At 41.8% G+C, this 15,371-nt stretch overlaps 1 protein-coding gene across 1 annotated transcript in view; it reads left to right on the forward strand.

Moving 5' to 3' along the window:
- Positions 1-3,868: 3,868 nt before the first annotated feature.
- dsd (attractin-like protein dsd) overlaps positions 3,869-15,371 on the forward strand; it is a 48,240-nt gene continuing 36,737 nt past the window's right edge. Inside the window, exons 1-6 of the mRNA XM_069507023.1 lie at positions 3,869-4,180; positions 9,112-9,324; positions 9,673-9,839; positions 11,879-11,959; positions 12,716-12,965; positions 13,508-13,651. Coding sequence (XP_069363124.1) covers positions 3,948-4,180; positions 9,112-9,324; positions 9,673-9,839; positions 11,879-11,959; positions 12,716-12,965; positions 13,508-13,651 — 1,088 coding nt within the window. The 5' untranslated portion in view covers positions 3,869-3,947. The remainder of the gene's footprint in view (positions 4,181-9,111; positions 9,325-9,672; positions 9,840-11,878; positions 11,960-12,715; positions 12,966-13,507; positions 13,652-15,371) is intronic.

Consider the following 15,371-nt stretch of genomic DNA (forward strand, 5'->3'; position numbering starts at 1 on the left):
CACTGGATGACGGATAGCACGCTGGAACTAGTCGAACGGAGACGTGCATTGAAGGCAACAGGGGCAGCAGTTAGTGACTTGAACAAACTGTCAGCGCAAATTCAAGCAGGATGCAGGCGAGATCATAACGCCTACCTTTGCAAAATCTGCGAAGAAATCGATGCGCACGCTAACAGGCACGAGTCCAGGGATCTCTACCATAAAATTCGATCCATCACAAAATCACTCACTTCAAAGACCTGGGCCATTGAAAACAGTGATGGTATAGTGGTTACTGAGCTAGATCACATAACTGAAGTTTGGAAGAGTTATTGCCAGTCCCTGTTCCAGGACTACCAGTCGAAAAACTTTCCCAATACCGAGCCCGGACATGAAGACCTAGAGCCAGATATACTGAAGTCTGAAGTTAGAGCAGCCATTATGCATCTCAAAAATGGGAAAGCTACCGGTAGAGATGCAATCCCGATTGAAACACTAAGGGCTTTAGGCGATATAGGTGTCAATATCTTCCACATCATCTGCAACAAGATATGGCATTCGGGAACATGGCCAACAGATTGGACTCATACGGTTTTCATTCCTTTACATAAAAAGGGTTCAACTAAGAAGTGTAGCAATTACCGCCTTATTGCACTTATATCACACGCTAGCAAAATCTTGTTACACATTCTGAATGAGCGACTGAAGACCTTTCTGTCCAAGGAGATAGCACTAGAACAAGCCGGTTTCGTTAAGGGAAAGGGTACACGTGAGCAAATCCTTATTGTTCGCCAGGTTATAGAGAAGGCACGAGAGTTCAACAAACCAACATATATTTGCTTTGTTGACTTCTCCAAGGCGTTTGACTCTGTGAAATGGCCGAAACTGTGGAATGTTTTGCTGGACATGGGTACACCGCAACACTTAGTTCATCTTCTCAGACGCCTTTACGAAGATGGGACTGCATCGGTGCGGACGGATGATGTTTTGTCAAAAGACTTCCATCCCAGTGCAGGTGTTCGCCAAGGATGCATAATATCACCGCTTTTGTTCAATGCTTACACCGAACTCATAATGCGCATTACTCTTGAAGACTGGACAGACGGTGTTGCTATTGGTGGCTACAAGCTATCAAATCTGCGCTACGCTGACGATACCACCCTGTTTGCAACCAGTGCTCGTCATATGGAGGAACTACTTCTCAAAATGGAGCGCGTGAGCCTAGAGTTCGGATTAAAGATAAACCGCAGTAAAACTAAGATGATGATTGTAGACCGAGCCAACAATAACTCGCCCGAAGTCACTCAGATTGCGAACTGCGAGGTCGTCCAATCCTACATATATCTTGGTGCTTTAATTTCGAACAATGGAGGTTGCGTAGAAGAAGTAAAACGACGTATGGCGATAGCAAGAACTGCGATGGACAAGCTGAAGAAAATATGGAAGAACAGGAACATTACAAAAGCTACGAAGATCCGGCTCGTTCAAACACTTGTTTTCCCCATATTTTTTATACGCTGCGGAGACGTGGACTTTGCGACTGGTCGAGAAGAAGAAGATTGATGCTCTGGAGATGTGGTGTTGGAGGCGAATGCTAGGAGTCTCATGGACCGAATTTCGAACCAACATCTCTATACTCCAAGAACTCGGCATTAAAAAACGACTTTCGTCGATAGTACAGAGTCGCATATTAAAATTCTTCGGACACGTCTTCCGGCGTGAGAGTGACTCCATTGAGCGTCTTGTCGTGCAGGGCAAGGTGGAGGGCACCAGAGGGCGAGGAAGGTCACCCATGCGATGGACCGACCAAATTAAGTCTGCTGTGGGCGGTCCTTTGCACGAGTGTACCAGGCTGTCAGCCAGCAGGGAGAAATGGCGAATGCTCGTGAGGCATATAACATCTGCCCTCAAAGACGTTGCTTCGTGATGACCACGACCGCTCTGCCAAGAGTGATACGACAAAGAAGAAGATTCAGTAGGTCTATATAAAGTGTATCTAAGGCCTATCTTACTAATGCTTACCCTGGTTTCCAACTCTGTGCACGCCACTGGGTATAGGTAGGCTGTCGGACAAAGATTAATTAGGTAGGTAAACTGATTTAGATAAACTTAAGTAACTACTTATAGGTAGACTTACCTAAATAAGTATTGCCTAATTGAAAATAGGTTGGTGAACCTACATAAACTATTTTTTTAAAAGAATACCTATTAGCCATGCTAATCAGTACTTAGATCGATTTTGTAAAACCGGCATCAATCATTATTACAAACTCAATTGTTGTGATTGGGCGAATTTGTGCGATTCTTGTTGCAACAATGCGTTGTAGCCAATAGTGAGCGAGCGTCAAAAAATCAGCGGCGATTGCGATCGTGACATTGTAGCTGTCATTCTACCGCAATCGAACAGCAGAAATTATCTGTGAGCGGAACTAATATTCCCCTTTCGCCACCAACTAAGCGTAAAGCTTGTGCTTGGAGTAGGTACGACAATAGTGCAACGGGTGGGGTTTGAACCGCCGACCTTTCGGAATTCAGTCCTCTCCTCAACTGTTGAGCTAATTTAATATCTACCTACCCTATTTACTTAAATCCATCACAATCCCCTAAAAATATTGATCCTTGGAGAGTTCGTTACTCATCAGCATTGGTAATTTTTTCTACATCCATGATTGGTATTGGGCATTGGCCCATGTAGAAAAATGCTCCTGCTATATTTACTTATTCTATACAAAAAAAACTACGAACTATGGCACTGACGACAACTACTAACGCCATCTATATCAGCTGAGTGAAATTATTATCTAAATGACATTGTTGATAGCCAACTAGCACCATCTGCCGGTTATTTCTATGACTTTCATTATTAATAATAGCTACGTAAATTGATAAATAGAAAATTAAATACATTAAAATAATGAATACATGGTCGTCTAATGAGTTCAAATTATTTAAATTATAATTATTTAAATACTTAGTTCCCCCCAACTTTCTATTTAAGTGTGTTTTTAAACGAAGAAAATCATGAATCTGTATTTTGACAGCTGGCAACGTCAAATAAAATGTTGCTAAGTATAAACAGATTCCCTATTTTTCGGGTTAATATTGTAGCTTTGTGAAGATTGTCACAGTATCTATAATATTATGGTAAAACTGTGTATGGTAATTGGTATTTATTATAGTAGATATCGTAAATATAATTGAATTCCAAGTCCCTAACTCCTCAATTCTGATTACTGATGCTACAGAGTACTACACCCTTAAACTTCAAGAACTGTTGAGTGTTGATGAATTTGATAGGTGTTGTATTGTAGTTACCAATCCGCACTAGGCCAGCGCGGTAGATTATGGCCAAAACCCTTCTCACTCTGAGAGGAGACCTGTGCTCTGTAGTGAGCTGATGATGGGTTGATCATGATTATGATGTAGTTACCAAGACTATAAATACCTAATAGACTTATAGTTGGGACTTGGACTTCAATTATTATGTATAACGCGTAAAATAAACTCCTCAGCGCCATTTTAACTTTTGTGTCAAATTTCATGCCAAAATAGTACGATTTTAGTCCTTTTTAAAATTGGAACCGTACTTTTGACGTGATAATAATTGACCCGTTAAAATGATGCGAGAAAAGTCATTTTGTACGGACTATAGTCTTTATTCTATTCTATACTAACTACTTCATCATTGAACTTCAAGTCCCAACTCCTCAATTGTAATGCTGCTGGTGGTGAATATATTATTGTTATTGCTAACATTTACATAATATTATAGTTTTACATTGTGAAATACTTGATGATAAGTCTACACTATACTTTTTTAAATTATTGTTTCAGATTAAAGAGAAATATGGGTAATTTTTTATTAACTGACAACACCATATCTAGTACCGTACGGAACCTACACGACGCACGGCCGCTTTTAACGTTCGAATAGGCCAACAAAACTCGTTGAAAATGCATACATCAAAATGGTAGAGTCCCTACAAATGTTTTTATTCCTGTTCAAATCAAAATACAGACGAAAATTCTCATGGTTCTCGCCTTTCCTGTGTTCAGTACTCATAGTGTTATTGTTTTGTCATGACGTTCTTTCAAAGTGTAGTGAGATTAACTGTGTAAACGGTATTTGTAAGAATGATAGTTGTGTGTGCTACGAGGGCTGGCAGGGTCCTCAGTGCCAGCACTGTGGCGGGAAAATAAAGTAAGTGAAACATTTATCTCATAAAATCAAGTATCTGTAGGTTACTGACCCTAATGACAGACATGTCACTTGCTTAGCTCGCGAAAACATTGATGCAGCATTATCCAATTAGTTTCTTTGGCTTCTTTTTGCCTTCCAGAACCTCTGGCGAAGGTCGACGGAATGTTTAACTATAAAATCTGTACAATATACTTGATATACAGGCGTCAATATACGTGTCCCTTTTCATAACTTATGTGGCACACAAAAGTGTTACAAAAGGTTAACTGATAGTTACAATTGGTTAAGAATACGCATAGGGGCTTGCTGCTGCCCCTGTGTGATGCCAATATCAATCATAAATTCTGCATGTATTCTGTAATACCTAGATGCGTCTTGTTTACCTTTAACAGGTTACAGAGGTCAGATGACTGTTACTCAGATTAAAAATCAGAAGAGAATTTAGATTAAGCATATAGTACAGGGAATCTTAGTTTGGGGGTCAGAAACTTAGCTAGACATTGGGGCCGATTCTCTAGTACACAATCTCTAAACTAAACTAAATTAACAGGTCTAAATCTAGTGCTTTCCTTTTCCGCAAGCAACATTATGAAAGGGATAGCAATAGATTTAGACGTGATATTTTAGTTTAGTTTAGAGATTGTGTACAAAGGAATTAGCCACATTGGCGCCGATTCTGTTGTCTTGCTCTAAACTAAATTTAGAGTATCTGCTTAGAGTATCTGTATATTTTACTTTTTAATATTGCTAAAAAAGGACGGAACATGAATTTTACATTTAAAGAATAAATTTTTGTGCACTCTACAAATTTGAACAGTAGGCCCGTGACTGGCAGTTAAAGTAAGAGTTTGACGTCTCTTAATTAAATTTAAATCTGTCAAGCTGTGTCTGTCCTTTTCATATTATATTAGTAAGAACAGGATGCGAATACTCTAAAATTTAGTTGTGCTCAGTATCAGTACCACTGTTTTAAATCAATCACCTACTACTATCTAACTTTATGTAAGTATTGAACTTTAAACACTAATTTGTAAGTTTTTATTTGTATCTGTTATTTCTTTATCTAAACTCATAATGTTAGGTTTGAATAAAGAAATAATACACATGTTCAGGTGAAAGGTTAGCTTTCCTCAGCACAGGGAATACGGTATTCGACAACTAGTCAAATCAGTAACTTTTTATCAAACGTCAAAACACGCTCTTTGTATGCGAGATTCTATGACATACAGGTGTGTGACGTCACAATCATTTGACATGCTTTTTTTAGTTTAATCGATAATTTAAAATGGTTATTACACTTAAAACCAACAAAGGACGTGGATTTTACGTATTTTGGAAGACCCTCTATTTAATAATCACTGAGAAATAATTTATTTTTGATATAGTCTAATACCCAATCCAAGTTGAAGGGCGACCAACCCTTGTACAGTACGCTGCCGAAAGTGATAAACATCGGCCTTTAGAGTGACATTTCAGGTTTGTAGAGCGTTGTCTTTGTCACTCATACCCACATGACAGTCAGTTTTGTCAGTCTCAACGACCGAGACAGTGCTCTACAAAATATGCTATGTCCTTCTAAAGATCACTTCATCACTTTTGGTCGCGTACTGTACTTGTTCTGGGTATTTGTTTATTGTACTGGTGCAAACATTGGCCATATTATGTGGCAAATTCAGCGCGAATGCGAATGTAGTATTTTAATCCAGCATGTCACACCTGTTGGAGTCACAAACACCAACATCTATCGAGCTCCCAAGATGCTGGAATGGAGACCTCACACCAAAAAATGCAGCATTGGAAGACGTTGAAGCAAACCACCGCGACCCAGTCAGCGATATCCGCCGAGGCGGACCCTCCACCGGGGACCCCGCCTGAATACTACTCTTCCTCTCGGATGTCCGATGCATCCAAAAGGGACCAGCAGCACCCAGGCACTCTGGGAGGTTACCTGGTTACCTGGCACCCCAACACAAGTTACCTTAGTACAAGTGTCTAAGCACTCCTTTGTCCAATATGATTTAAAGAATCACAGTTTAGACTAACATATTATGTAACGACTTATATAATTGTAAAAAATTATTTATTCATAGAAAATAATATTGAAATTAATATTAATTAAGTAGGTACTTGTGAGATAACCTATTTGAAAGTATTTAGTTACTTTCACTCACCTTCTGACTCTTGACTTTCCTTCCTATACTATAATTATTATAATAATTTATGTAATAAATATTCATTAAATACCTAAATAACTATACTATATTGATACCTACACTATACTATACTTATCCTATACTATAATTAGTTAATAACATATAAATAATTATTATAATTTATGTAATAAATATTCATACATATACCTACACTTTAAGGAAATTCTGAAACAATTTTTTCTGCCCGATTCCCAGCCAGTTTAGCAATTTTTTAATATGATAGGGCAAATCGCGTCCGTTGGATGGTTTCAAAGTCTATAAATACAGGTAGAAACATTTTTTATGTTTTATATACAGAAAGATAAGATATATATATATATATGTCTAAATATAGAAAATAAAACGCTGACTGACTGATCTGTCAACGCACAGCTCAAACTACTGCGGGCTGAAATTTGACAGGCAGATAGCTATTATGACGGAGGCATCCGCTAAGAAAGGATTTTTGAAAATTCAACCCCTAAGGGGGAGAAATAGGGGTTTGAAATTTGTGTAGTCCACGTAGACGAATTCGCGAGCATAAGCTAGTATATATTATATATGAGTTGACATGACTGATATTTTTAACTACCCAATTTTTGATGAAATTGATTAAAAAGAGAATTTACGTTAATTTTATTCACATGTACGTTGGTATCACACTATACAAATGTAAATGTCACTGGGTTCAAACCAGTTTTGAATCTTCATGGTCATTGGGTGTGTTCCTTTATTACTTAATACTACTTACCATGTACTAGCTGATGCCCGCGACTTCGTACGCCTGGATTTAGGTTTTTAAAAGTCCCGTGGGAACTCTTTGATTTTCCGGGATAAAAAGTAGCCTATATCACTCTCTAGGTTTTAAACTATGCCCATGCAAAAAATCACGTCGACCTGTTGCTCCGTTGCGACGTGATTGAAGGACAAACCAACAGCCCAATAAACCAACAAACAAACACACTTTCGCATTTTATAATAGGGGTAGTGATTCAGAGAATAATTTATTAACTACCAAAATCATCTGTGGTGGTGGTGGATACATCACATGTTTAAAGACTCAAGGATAATGGAGTAAAAAGTAAGATGTTGGGAGGTCAATATGAGGGAGAGATCTATAGAGCACACTCTGACTTAGCTTAGACTTAAGACAGAGTTAAAACGAGACAGAGCTATATCTCTCACATAAATCTGTCTTGTTTTAACTCAATCTTAAGTCTGAGCAAAGTCATAGAGCGCTCTATAGATCTCAGCCTTAAATCTGTAGCTGGTCTATACTTAAAACCGTGATCCGAAACTGTGAAACCACAGCCTAGTGGTTAGGACGTCCTTCTATTCGGAGGTCAGGGGTTCGATTTCGGGCATGCATCTCTAACTTTTCGGAGTTATGCGCGTTTTAATTAATTAAATATCACTTGCTTTAATGGGTAAGGAAAACATCGTGAGGAAACCTGCATGCCTGAGAGTTCTCCATATTCTCAATGGTGTGTGTAGTCTACCAATCCGCACATGGCCAGTGTGGTAGACTATGGCCAAAACCCTTCTCACTCTGAGAGGAGACCCGTGCTCTGTAGTGAGCCTATACTGCAATATTTCCTGCCTACTGGGTACTGTACCTACCTAATTCAGAATGTAATTTGACTAAAGAGACAGTTTGTTAACCTGCGATGTAGTTCAAATGTTGAATTGTATACAGAAGCAACAAAAGCCCACTCACTAATGCCTATAATAAAATAATAGAAAGGTCATGTCTGTACAATGACTGCAGATTTAAAAAACCTTGCTTTGAAATTGAAAAGAAAAAAGTATAATGTAATTGTATTGCTAAATATACTCCTATTGAGTGGTGATCGCCTAGTGGTTAGAACCTCAGCCTTCTTTTGAGAGGCAGGGGGTTTGATTCCGGGTACGCACTACACACCTCTATAAGTTTTCAGAGTTATATGTGCATTTTAAGCAATTAAATATCACTTGCTTAAATGGTTTTTTTTTAAATTTTGTGATTTGCGATCAGTCCAAGGACTTTAAACAAATTAGGTGTAGGTTATTGTGAAAGGCTTTAGTGGTGAAAGAAACCTGCATGCCTGAGAGTTCTCCATAATGTTCTCAAAGGTGTGTGAAGTCTGCAAATCCGCACTGGGCCAGCGTGGCAGCTTATGGCCTAAACCCTTCTCATTCTGAGAGGAGACCCGTGTTCAGTAGTGGGCCGGGGCGATGGGTTGATCATGATGAAATATAGTGAATAACTATTGTACTAATTTACATATTTTGTACATTTTCACCCGACTGCGGCAAAATCCAAATGGACCTATGTGTTTGACCTGTAATGTATGCCTGTTCGTAACTAAATACTCAATGGCTCAACCGATTTAGATAAACGGTACGTCATTAGATTTGTCTCGCTGGTGCGAGTGTCACTGGGTTTTGGGTATATAAAATTCTTAAAACATTAAAATGACTGATTTTATCCTAATGTGCTGGCTGAAAAAGATACAGTGCAAGCCGGAGTCAGGGTTTTTGTTGCATTTTTTCAATTACTAGCAGTTCAAATGACAATGATTTTTCCATAGATTAATTATTGGTCTCGCTAGGCTCTACGATTCTTCAATCAGTTTTAGTGTGATAAATAATGGTATGAAACGGTCTTTGTTCAATGATCCACCTCTCGATCTGCCCGTGTATGACAGCTCTATGATATCATAGATTTAATTGATATAAATTGTGGTACTTTGTCCCCAGATTAACCGAACCTACGGGTATAATAACCGACGGTCCGGGCAACTACAGCGTGAGCACGCAATGTTCGTGGCTAATATCCCCTCCGTCGCTGGGCCCGCACCCGCCGGTGCTGCGCGTGCGGCTGGAGAGCTTCGCCACGGAGTGCGGCTGGGACCATCTGTACGTGTACGACGGTGACAGCGTGCGCGCCGAGCGACTGCTGGCGGTGTTTAGGTAACTAGACGACTTTCTCGACGTTTTTCGTCCATTTTGGGACAATTTTATAATTTCGGGGCAATCTAATATAAATTAAGTAGTCCGTAAATATTCTTCGACTGGGCAAAAGTCTTCCAACGATTTCCCCACAAATCCATACCTATTCCGCACCACTTAATATGTATGGATTTGTGGGGTACCTTACTGAAAATGTATCTTGTTCATCGCGCCAATATCGTTGAAAATTTTGGGGTCTAAAACAAGTCTGGCATGGCATTAGGCATACCCGCTCAGACCCATTTAAATAAAGTGGTTGCAAAACCTAAGTCGGCTATACGTGTTAACCCCTTTATTTATTTTTTTCAGTGGGGTGCTAGACAAAATAGAGGCTGGATGGACGCGGCAAGTGATAGCGCGATCTGGCAGTGTGCTTCTACACTTCTTCTCTGATGACGCGTATGCTATGGAGGGGTTTAATGTTACCTACGCGGCGTACTCTTGTCCGTCAGATGACCATCGTACGAATTGTTCCAGTAAGTCTTCTTTTCTCTTCCGCACTTAGTCTGCTGCCCAGGTGGGAGCGGGTGCGTCTAGCGGGCGGCCAGCGTGTAGAACAAACTCTTAATATTTACAAGAAATTGGAAGAAAGACGCGCAGACGCGTCGTATACCCTATCCGCGGAATGAAGTTATTTAATGTAGTGCTTTCTCTGTTTGGCTCTATCATTTGTATGGGTACGTAACAGAGAGTTTATAGTACTAACTTATCCGCTGAGTGAAGCTCTCTCTCTCTCTGTTTTTGTATGTGATTACTTGCCATTGGGAATCCATATGGGATTTGGGGGAACTTCGTTCCGCGGATAGGGTATAATCGAGAGCGGGTGCCGAGCTGCATGGAGAGTATACCCGCCCGCATATTTTCTCTATGTGTGAGAGTGACATAGGCTAATTTTTGTCCCCGAAAATCAAACAGTTCCCACGGGATTTTTAAAAACCTAAATCCACATGGACGAAGTCGCGGGCATCTAGTCTGTGACTAATCCACTTACAAAATAAGGCAATATCTTCGAGTACCTACCTATTTCGAAATTCTGTACCTATGCAGAATTAATGAATTGGTGCGATTGAGTGTCGCAGAATAAGGCTTCCACGGCTCACTCGGCGCTTTCTACCCTTTGATAACGTAATCCAAGATGCCTACTTGCCGACGAAAGCCGATTATTCAATATGAGCTTAGAATTACCTTCCTTTTCCTTATGACGCATGCAAAAATAATTAACACGTATAACTACAGGATTAAGACGTCATTATCACGAAAAACTTATGAAAATAAAAAGATTATTACTCTTAAACATACCTCAATCTATGTGCTGATTTACTTATATATCCATATAATGGCCCCGATTCTCTAGTCTCTCTCTAAACTAAATTTATAGTATCTGCATCCTTTTCTTTTTACTAATGCTAAAAAAGGAACGTAACATCACTTTCACATTTAAAGACTAAATTTTAGTGCACAATAAAAATTTAAACAGTAGGTTCGCGAGTGCGTGCTAAAATCACGGGTTTTACCATCTAAAAATTAAATTTAGAAAAGTCAAACTGCTTCTGTCCTTTTCATATTACAATAGTAAGAATACGCGAATACTCTAAAATTAGGTTGTGCTTAGAATCGGTGCCATTGGCGCCGATTCTGTTATCTTTCTCTAAACTAAATTTAGAGTATCTGCATCTTTTTCCTTTTTAATATTGCTAAAACGGGACGGAACATGAATTGTACATTTGAAGATTCCAAATTTTAGTGCACGCTACAAATTTAAACAGTAGGCTCGCGACTCTCAGCTAAAGTCACGCTGTTTGACTGCTCTAAATTAAATTTAAAACTGTCAAACTGTGTCTGTCCTTATCATATCGCATTAGCAAGAAGAGGATGCGAATACTCTAAAATTTAGGTGTGCTCAGAATCAGTAGCACTGATTCACTACCATTATTGATGTGGCGGTTGCCACAGTTGCAACTAGATGGCGCTATTCAATCGATAACGTTTCATGACATAGTCCTCAACAAATGTACCGCCGACAGTACTCGCACTAACGGTGTTTTCTGCAATCTGTACTATATAAAGAAGTTTCAAGACACAACCGTGGGCCCAGGTGGCGCTACCAAGCACGACCAACCGCTCGGTGGAAGATCTCCCTTTGTCGAGCCTACACATCGCTCCCGTACATTATAAATGCGAAACTGTGTTTGTTTGTTGGTTTGTCCTTCAATCACGTTGCAACTGATCAACGTGATTGTTTGCATGGGTATAGAGCACTGGAGAGTGACATAGGCTTTTTTTATCCCGGAAAATCAAATAGTTCCCACGGTATTTATAAAAACCGTGTGTGTGTGTAACGTATGTCACTCTCCAGGTCTTTATACCCATGCAAAAAATCACGCCAATCCGTTGCACTGTTGCGACGTGATTGAAGGACAAACCAACAAACAAACACACTTTCGCATTTATAATATGGGTACTGATTTTATTAACTCGGCATTCTATTGTCATATTATTGTGCTTTTTATTTCAGATCACGGCGAATGTGAAGAGGGGACATGCAGGTGTGAATCTGGCTGGGTTGGCGTTGCATGTGATCAGCCCCTTTGTCCAGGTATTATGATGCTTATATTAAAACTAGCGTACGCCTGCGAGTTCGTCCGCGTGGTGTACACAAATTTCAAACCCCTGTTTTACCCCTTTAGGGATTGAATTTTCAAAAATCCTTTCTTAGCGGATGTCTACGTCATAATAGCTATCTGCATTCCAAACAGCCCGAACCGTCCAGTAGTTTTAGCTGTGCGTTGATAGATCAGTCAGTCAGTCAGTCAGTCACCTTTTCCTTTCATATATTTAGATGATTAGAGACCCGTCCCAGTTTCGTATGTAAAATATGCAAAGATTTTTAGTTGCATTTTTAGCAATTGTAAATAAGCACCAATGTACAGTACGCGACAGAAAATAATGTACATCGGCTTTTAAAATGACATTTCGGCTTTGTAGAGCGTTGTCTCTGTCACTCATACCTTATGACGTTTTGTCGGTCTCAACGACAGAGAAAATGCGATGCTCGCTCGCTTGAACAAGTGTAACGCGCGCGCTTGTTTGCACAGGACTGAGCGACCGCGGGCGAATGGCGCGAGTAATCGCTCGTCGCACTTGCACACTCGCTTATAGCCCGGCGACAAAACTATCGAAACTACACACTCGCTTCCCGCTGATCGCCATATAGATCGCTATCACTTGTGTAGAGTTTCTACTCGTTTCTCGTTCATCGTCGGCGGTCGGACCACTGCCCAAAGTCAAAGTACGCTCTATAGATCTTAGCCTTAGAGATCCCACTATTGTTCACGGGTATTCTGATCCCCAGGCAACTGCAACGGGGCCGGACTGTGCACGCCGACCGGCTGCGAGTGTTTCTCGACCCGCAGCGGGGTGGACTGCAGCCGGGACTCCAGCGCGGCGGGCTGGGGCTGGGCGTGGCGCGAGGAGGGCGAGGGCCTGCCGCCGCGCCCCGCATGCGCGCCGCCGCCCTCCGCGGGCCACTCTCTGCTCAACTACGGGGAGGATCTGCTGCGGGTCGGCGGAGAGACCTTCTCTGACGCCGCGTTCCTGTATAGGTAGGAGCAATATTCATGGCTTTTTGATAATTTAAAAAAAAAATAGTGCTCGTTTCGCTCGCATAATCTAAATACAATATAAAAGGAAACGGTGACTGACTGATATACATATCAACGCACAGCTCAAACTACTGGACGAATCGGGCTGAAATTTGGCATGCACATAGCTATTGTGACGTAGGCATCCGCTAAGAAAATAAATTTGAAAATTTAACCCGTAAAGGGGGGAAATAGGGGTTTGAAATTTTAGTAGTCCACGCAGACGAAGTCGCGAGCATAAGCTAGTCTAAATATATAACAGGAAACGGTGACTGACTGACTGACTGATCTATCAACGCTCAGCTCAAACTACTGGACGGATCGGGCTGAAATTTGGCATGCACATAGCTATTGTGACGTAGGCATCCGCTAAGAAAGTATTTTTGAAAATTCAACCTTTAAGTGTAGCGAGCATAAGCTTTGTTTAAATTTAAAAAATTACGCCACACTTTTCTAAAACATGACTTCCATAAAGAAAACTTAACTGTTATTTTTATTTGCAGATATAAGACTGCACAACACGAGTGGATAGCAATGGAGGCTCGCGGCGAGGCGCCATTGCCTCGGTTCGCGCACGCGGCAGTGTTGTATGGAAACGAGCTTATAGTGTACGGAGGTGTTGTTGCCTCGGACGAGCCTGATAGAGGGTGAGTTGCTATGGCAATGTGATCCTTATGTATATAGTGGTAAGGGTTAAGATGGCTGAGCACGAGTGGATAGCAATGGAGGCTCGCGGCGAGGCGCCATTGCCTCGGTTCGCGCACGCGGCAGTGTTGTATGGAAACGAGCTTATAGTGTACGGAGGTGTTGTTGCCTCGGACGAGCCTGATAGAGGGTGAGTTGCTATGGCAATGTGATCCTTATGTATATAGTGGTAAGGGTTAAGATGGCTGAGCACGAGTGGATAGCAATCGAGGCTCGCGGCGAGGCGCCTTTGCCTCGGTTCGCGCACGCGGCAGTGTTGTATGGAAACGAGCTTATAGTGTACGGAGGTGTTGTTGCCTCGGACGAGCCTGATAGAGGGTGAGTTGCTATGGCAATGTGATCCTTATGTATATAGTGGTAAGAGTTAAGATGGCTGAGCACGAGTGGATAGCAATCGAGGCTCGCGGCGAGGCGCCATTGCCTCGGTTCGCGCACGCGGCAGTGTTGTATGGAAACGAGCTTATAGTGTACGGAGGTGTTGTTGCCTCGGACGAGCCTGATAGAGGGTGAGTTGCTATGGCAATGTGATCCTTATGTATATAGTGGTAAGGGTTAAGATGGCTGAGCACGAGTGGATAGCAATCGAGGCTCGCGGCGAGGCGCCATTGCCTCGGTTCGCGCACGCGGCAGTGTTGTATGGAAACGAGCTGATAGTGTACGGAGGTGTTGTTGCCTCGGACGAGCCTGATAGAGGGTGAGTTGCTATGGCAATGTGATCCTTATGTATATAGTGGTAAGGGTTAAGATGGCTGAGCACGAGTGGATAGCAATATGGATGAATGGATAGCAATGGAGGCTCGCGGCGAGGCGCCGTTGCCTCGGTTCGCGCACGCGGCAGTGTTGTATGGAAACGAGCTTATAGTGTACGGAGGTGTTGTTGCCTCGGACGAGCCTGATAGAGGGTGTGTTGCTTTTGCAAAGTGATCCTTATGTGTATAGTGGTAAGGTTTAAGATGGCTCAGCTAGAGTGGATAGCAATGGAGGCTCGCGGCGAGGCGCCATTGCCTCGGTTCGCGCACGCGGCAGTGTTGTATGGAAACGAGCTTATAGTGTACGGAGGTGTTGTTGCCTCGGACGAGCCTGATAGAGGGTGAGTTGCTATGGCAATGTGATCCTTATGTATATAGTGGTAAGAGTTAAGATGGCTGAGCACGAGTGGATAGCAATCGAGGCTCGCGGCGAGGCGCCATTGCCTCGGTTCGCGCACGCGGCAGTGTTGTATGGAAACGAGCTTATAGTGTACGGAGGTGTTGTTGCCTCGGACGAGCCTGATAGAGGGTGAGTTGCTATGGCAATGTGATCCTTATGTATATAGTGGTAAGGGTTAAGATGGCTGAGCACGAGTGGATAGCAATGGAGGCTCGCGGCGAGGCGCCATTGCCTCGGTTCGCGCACGCGGCAGTGTTGTATGGAAACGAGCTGATAGTGTACGGAGGTGTTGTTGCCTCGGACGAGCCTGATAGAGGGTGTGTTGCTTTTGCAAAGTGATCCTTATGTGTATAGTGGTAAGGTTTAAGATGGCTCAGCTAGAGTGGATAGCAATGGAGGCTCGCGGCGAGACAAAATTGCGGATATAGACTACATAAAAGTGTTTTGTATCTTGTATGGGTGTACGGAACCCTTCATGTGCGAGTCTGACTCGCACGTTACCGGTTTTTAGTA

This window comes from Maniola hyperantus, chromosome 24, assembly GCF_902806685.2.
Source record: "Maniola hyperantus chromosome 24, iAphHyp1.2, whole genome shotgun sequence".
NCBI classification, from domain to species: Eukaryota; Metazoa; Arthropoda; class Insecta; order Lepidoptera; family Nymphalidae; genus Maniola; species Maniola hyperantus.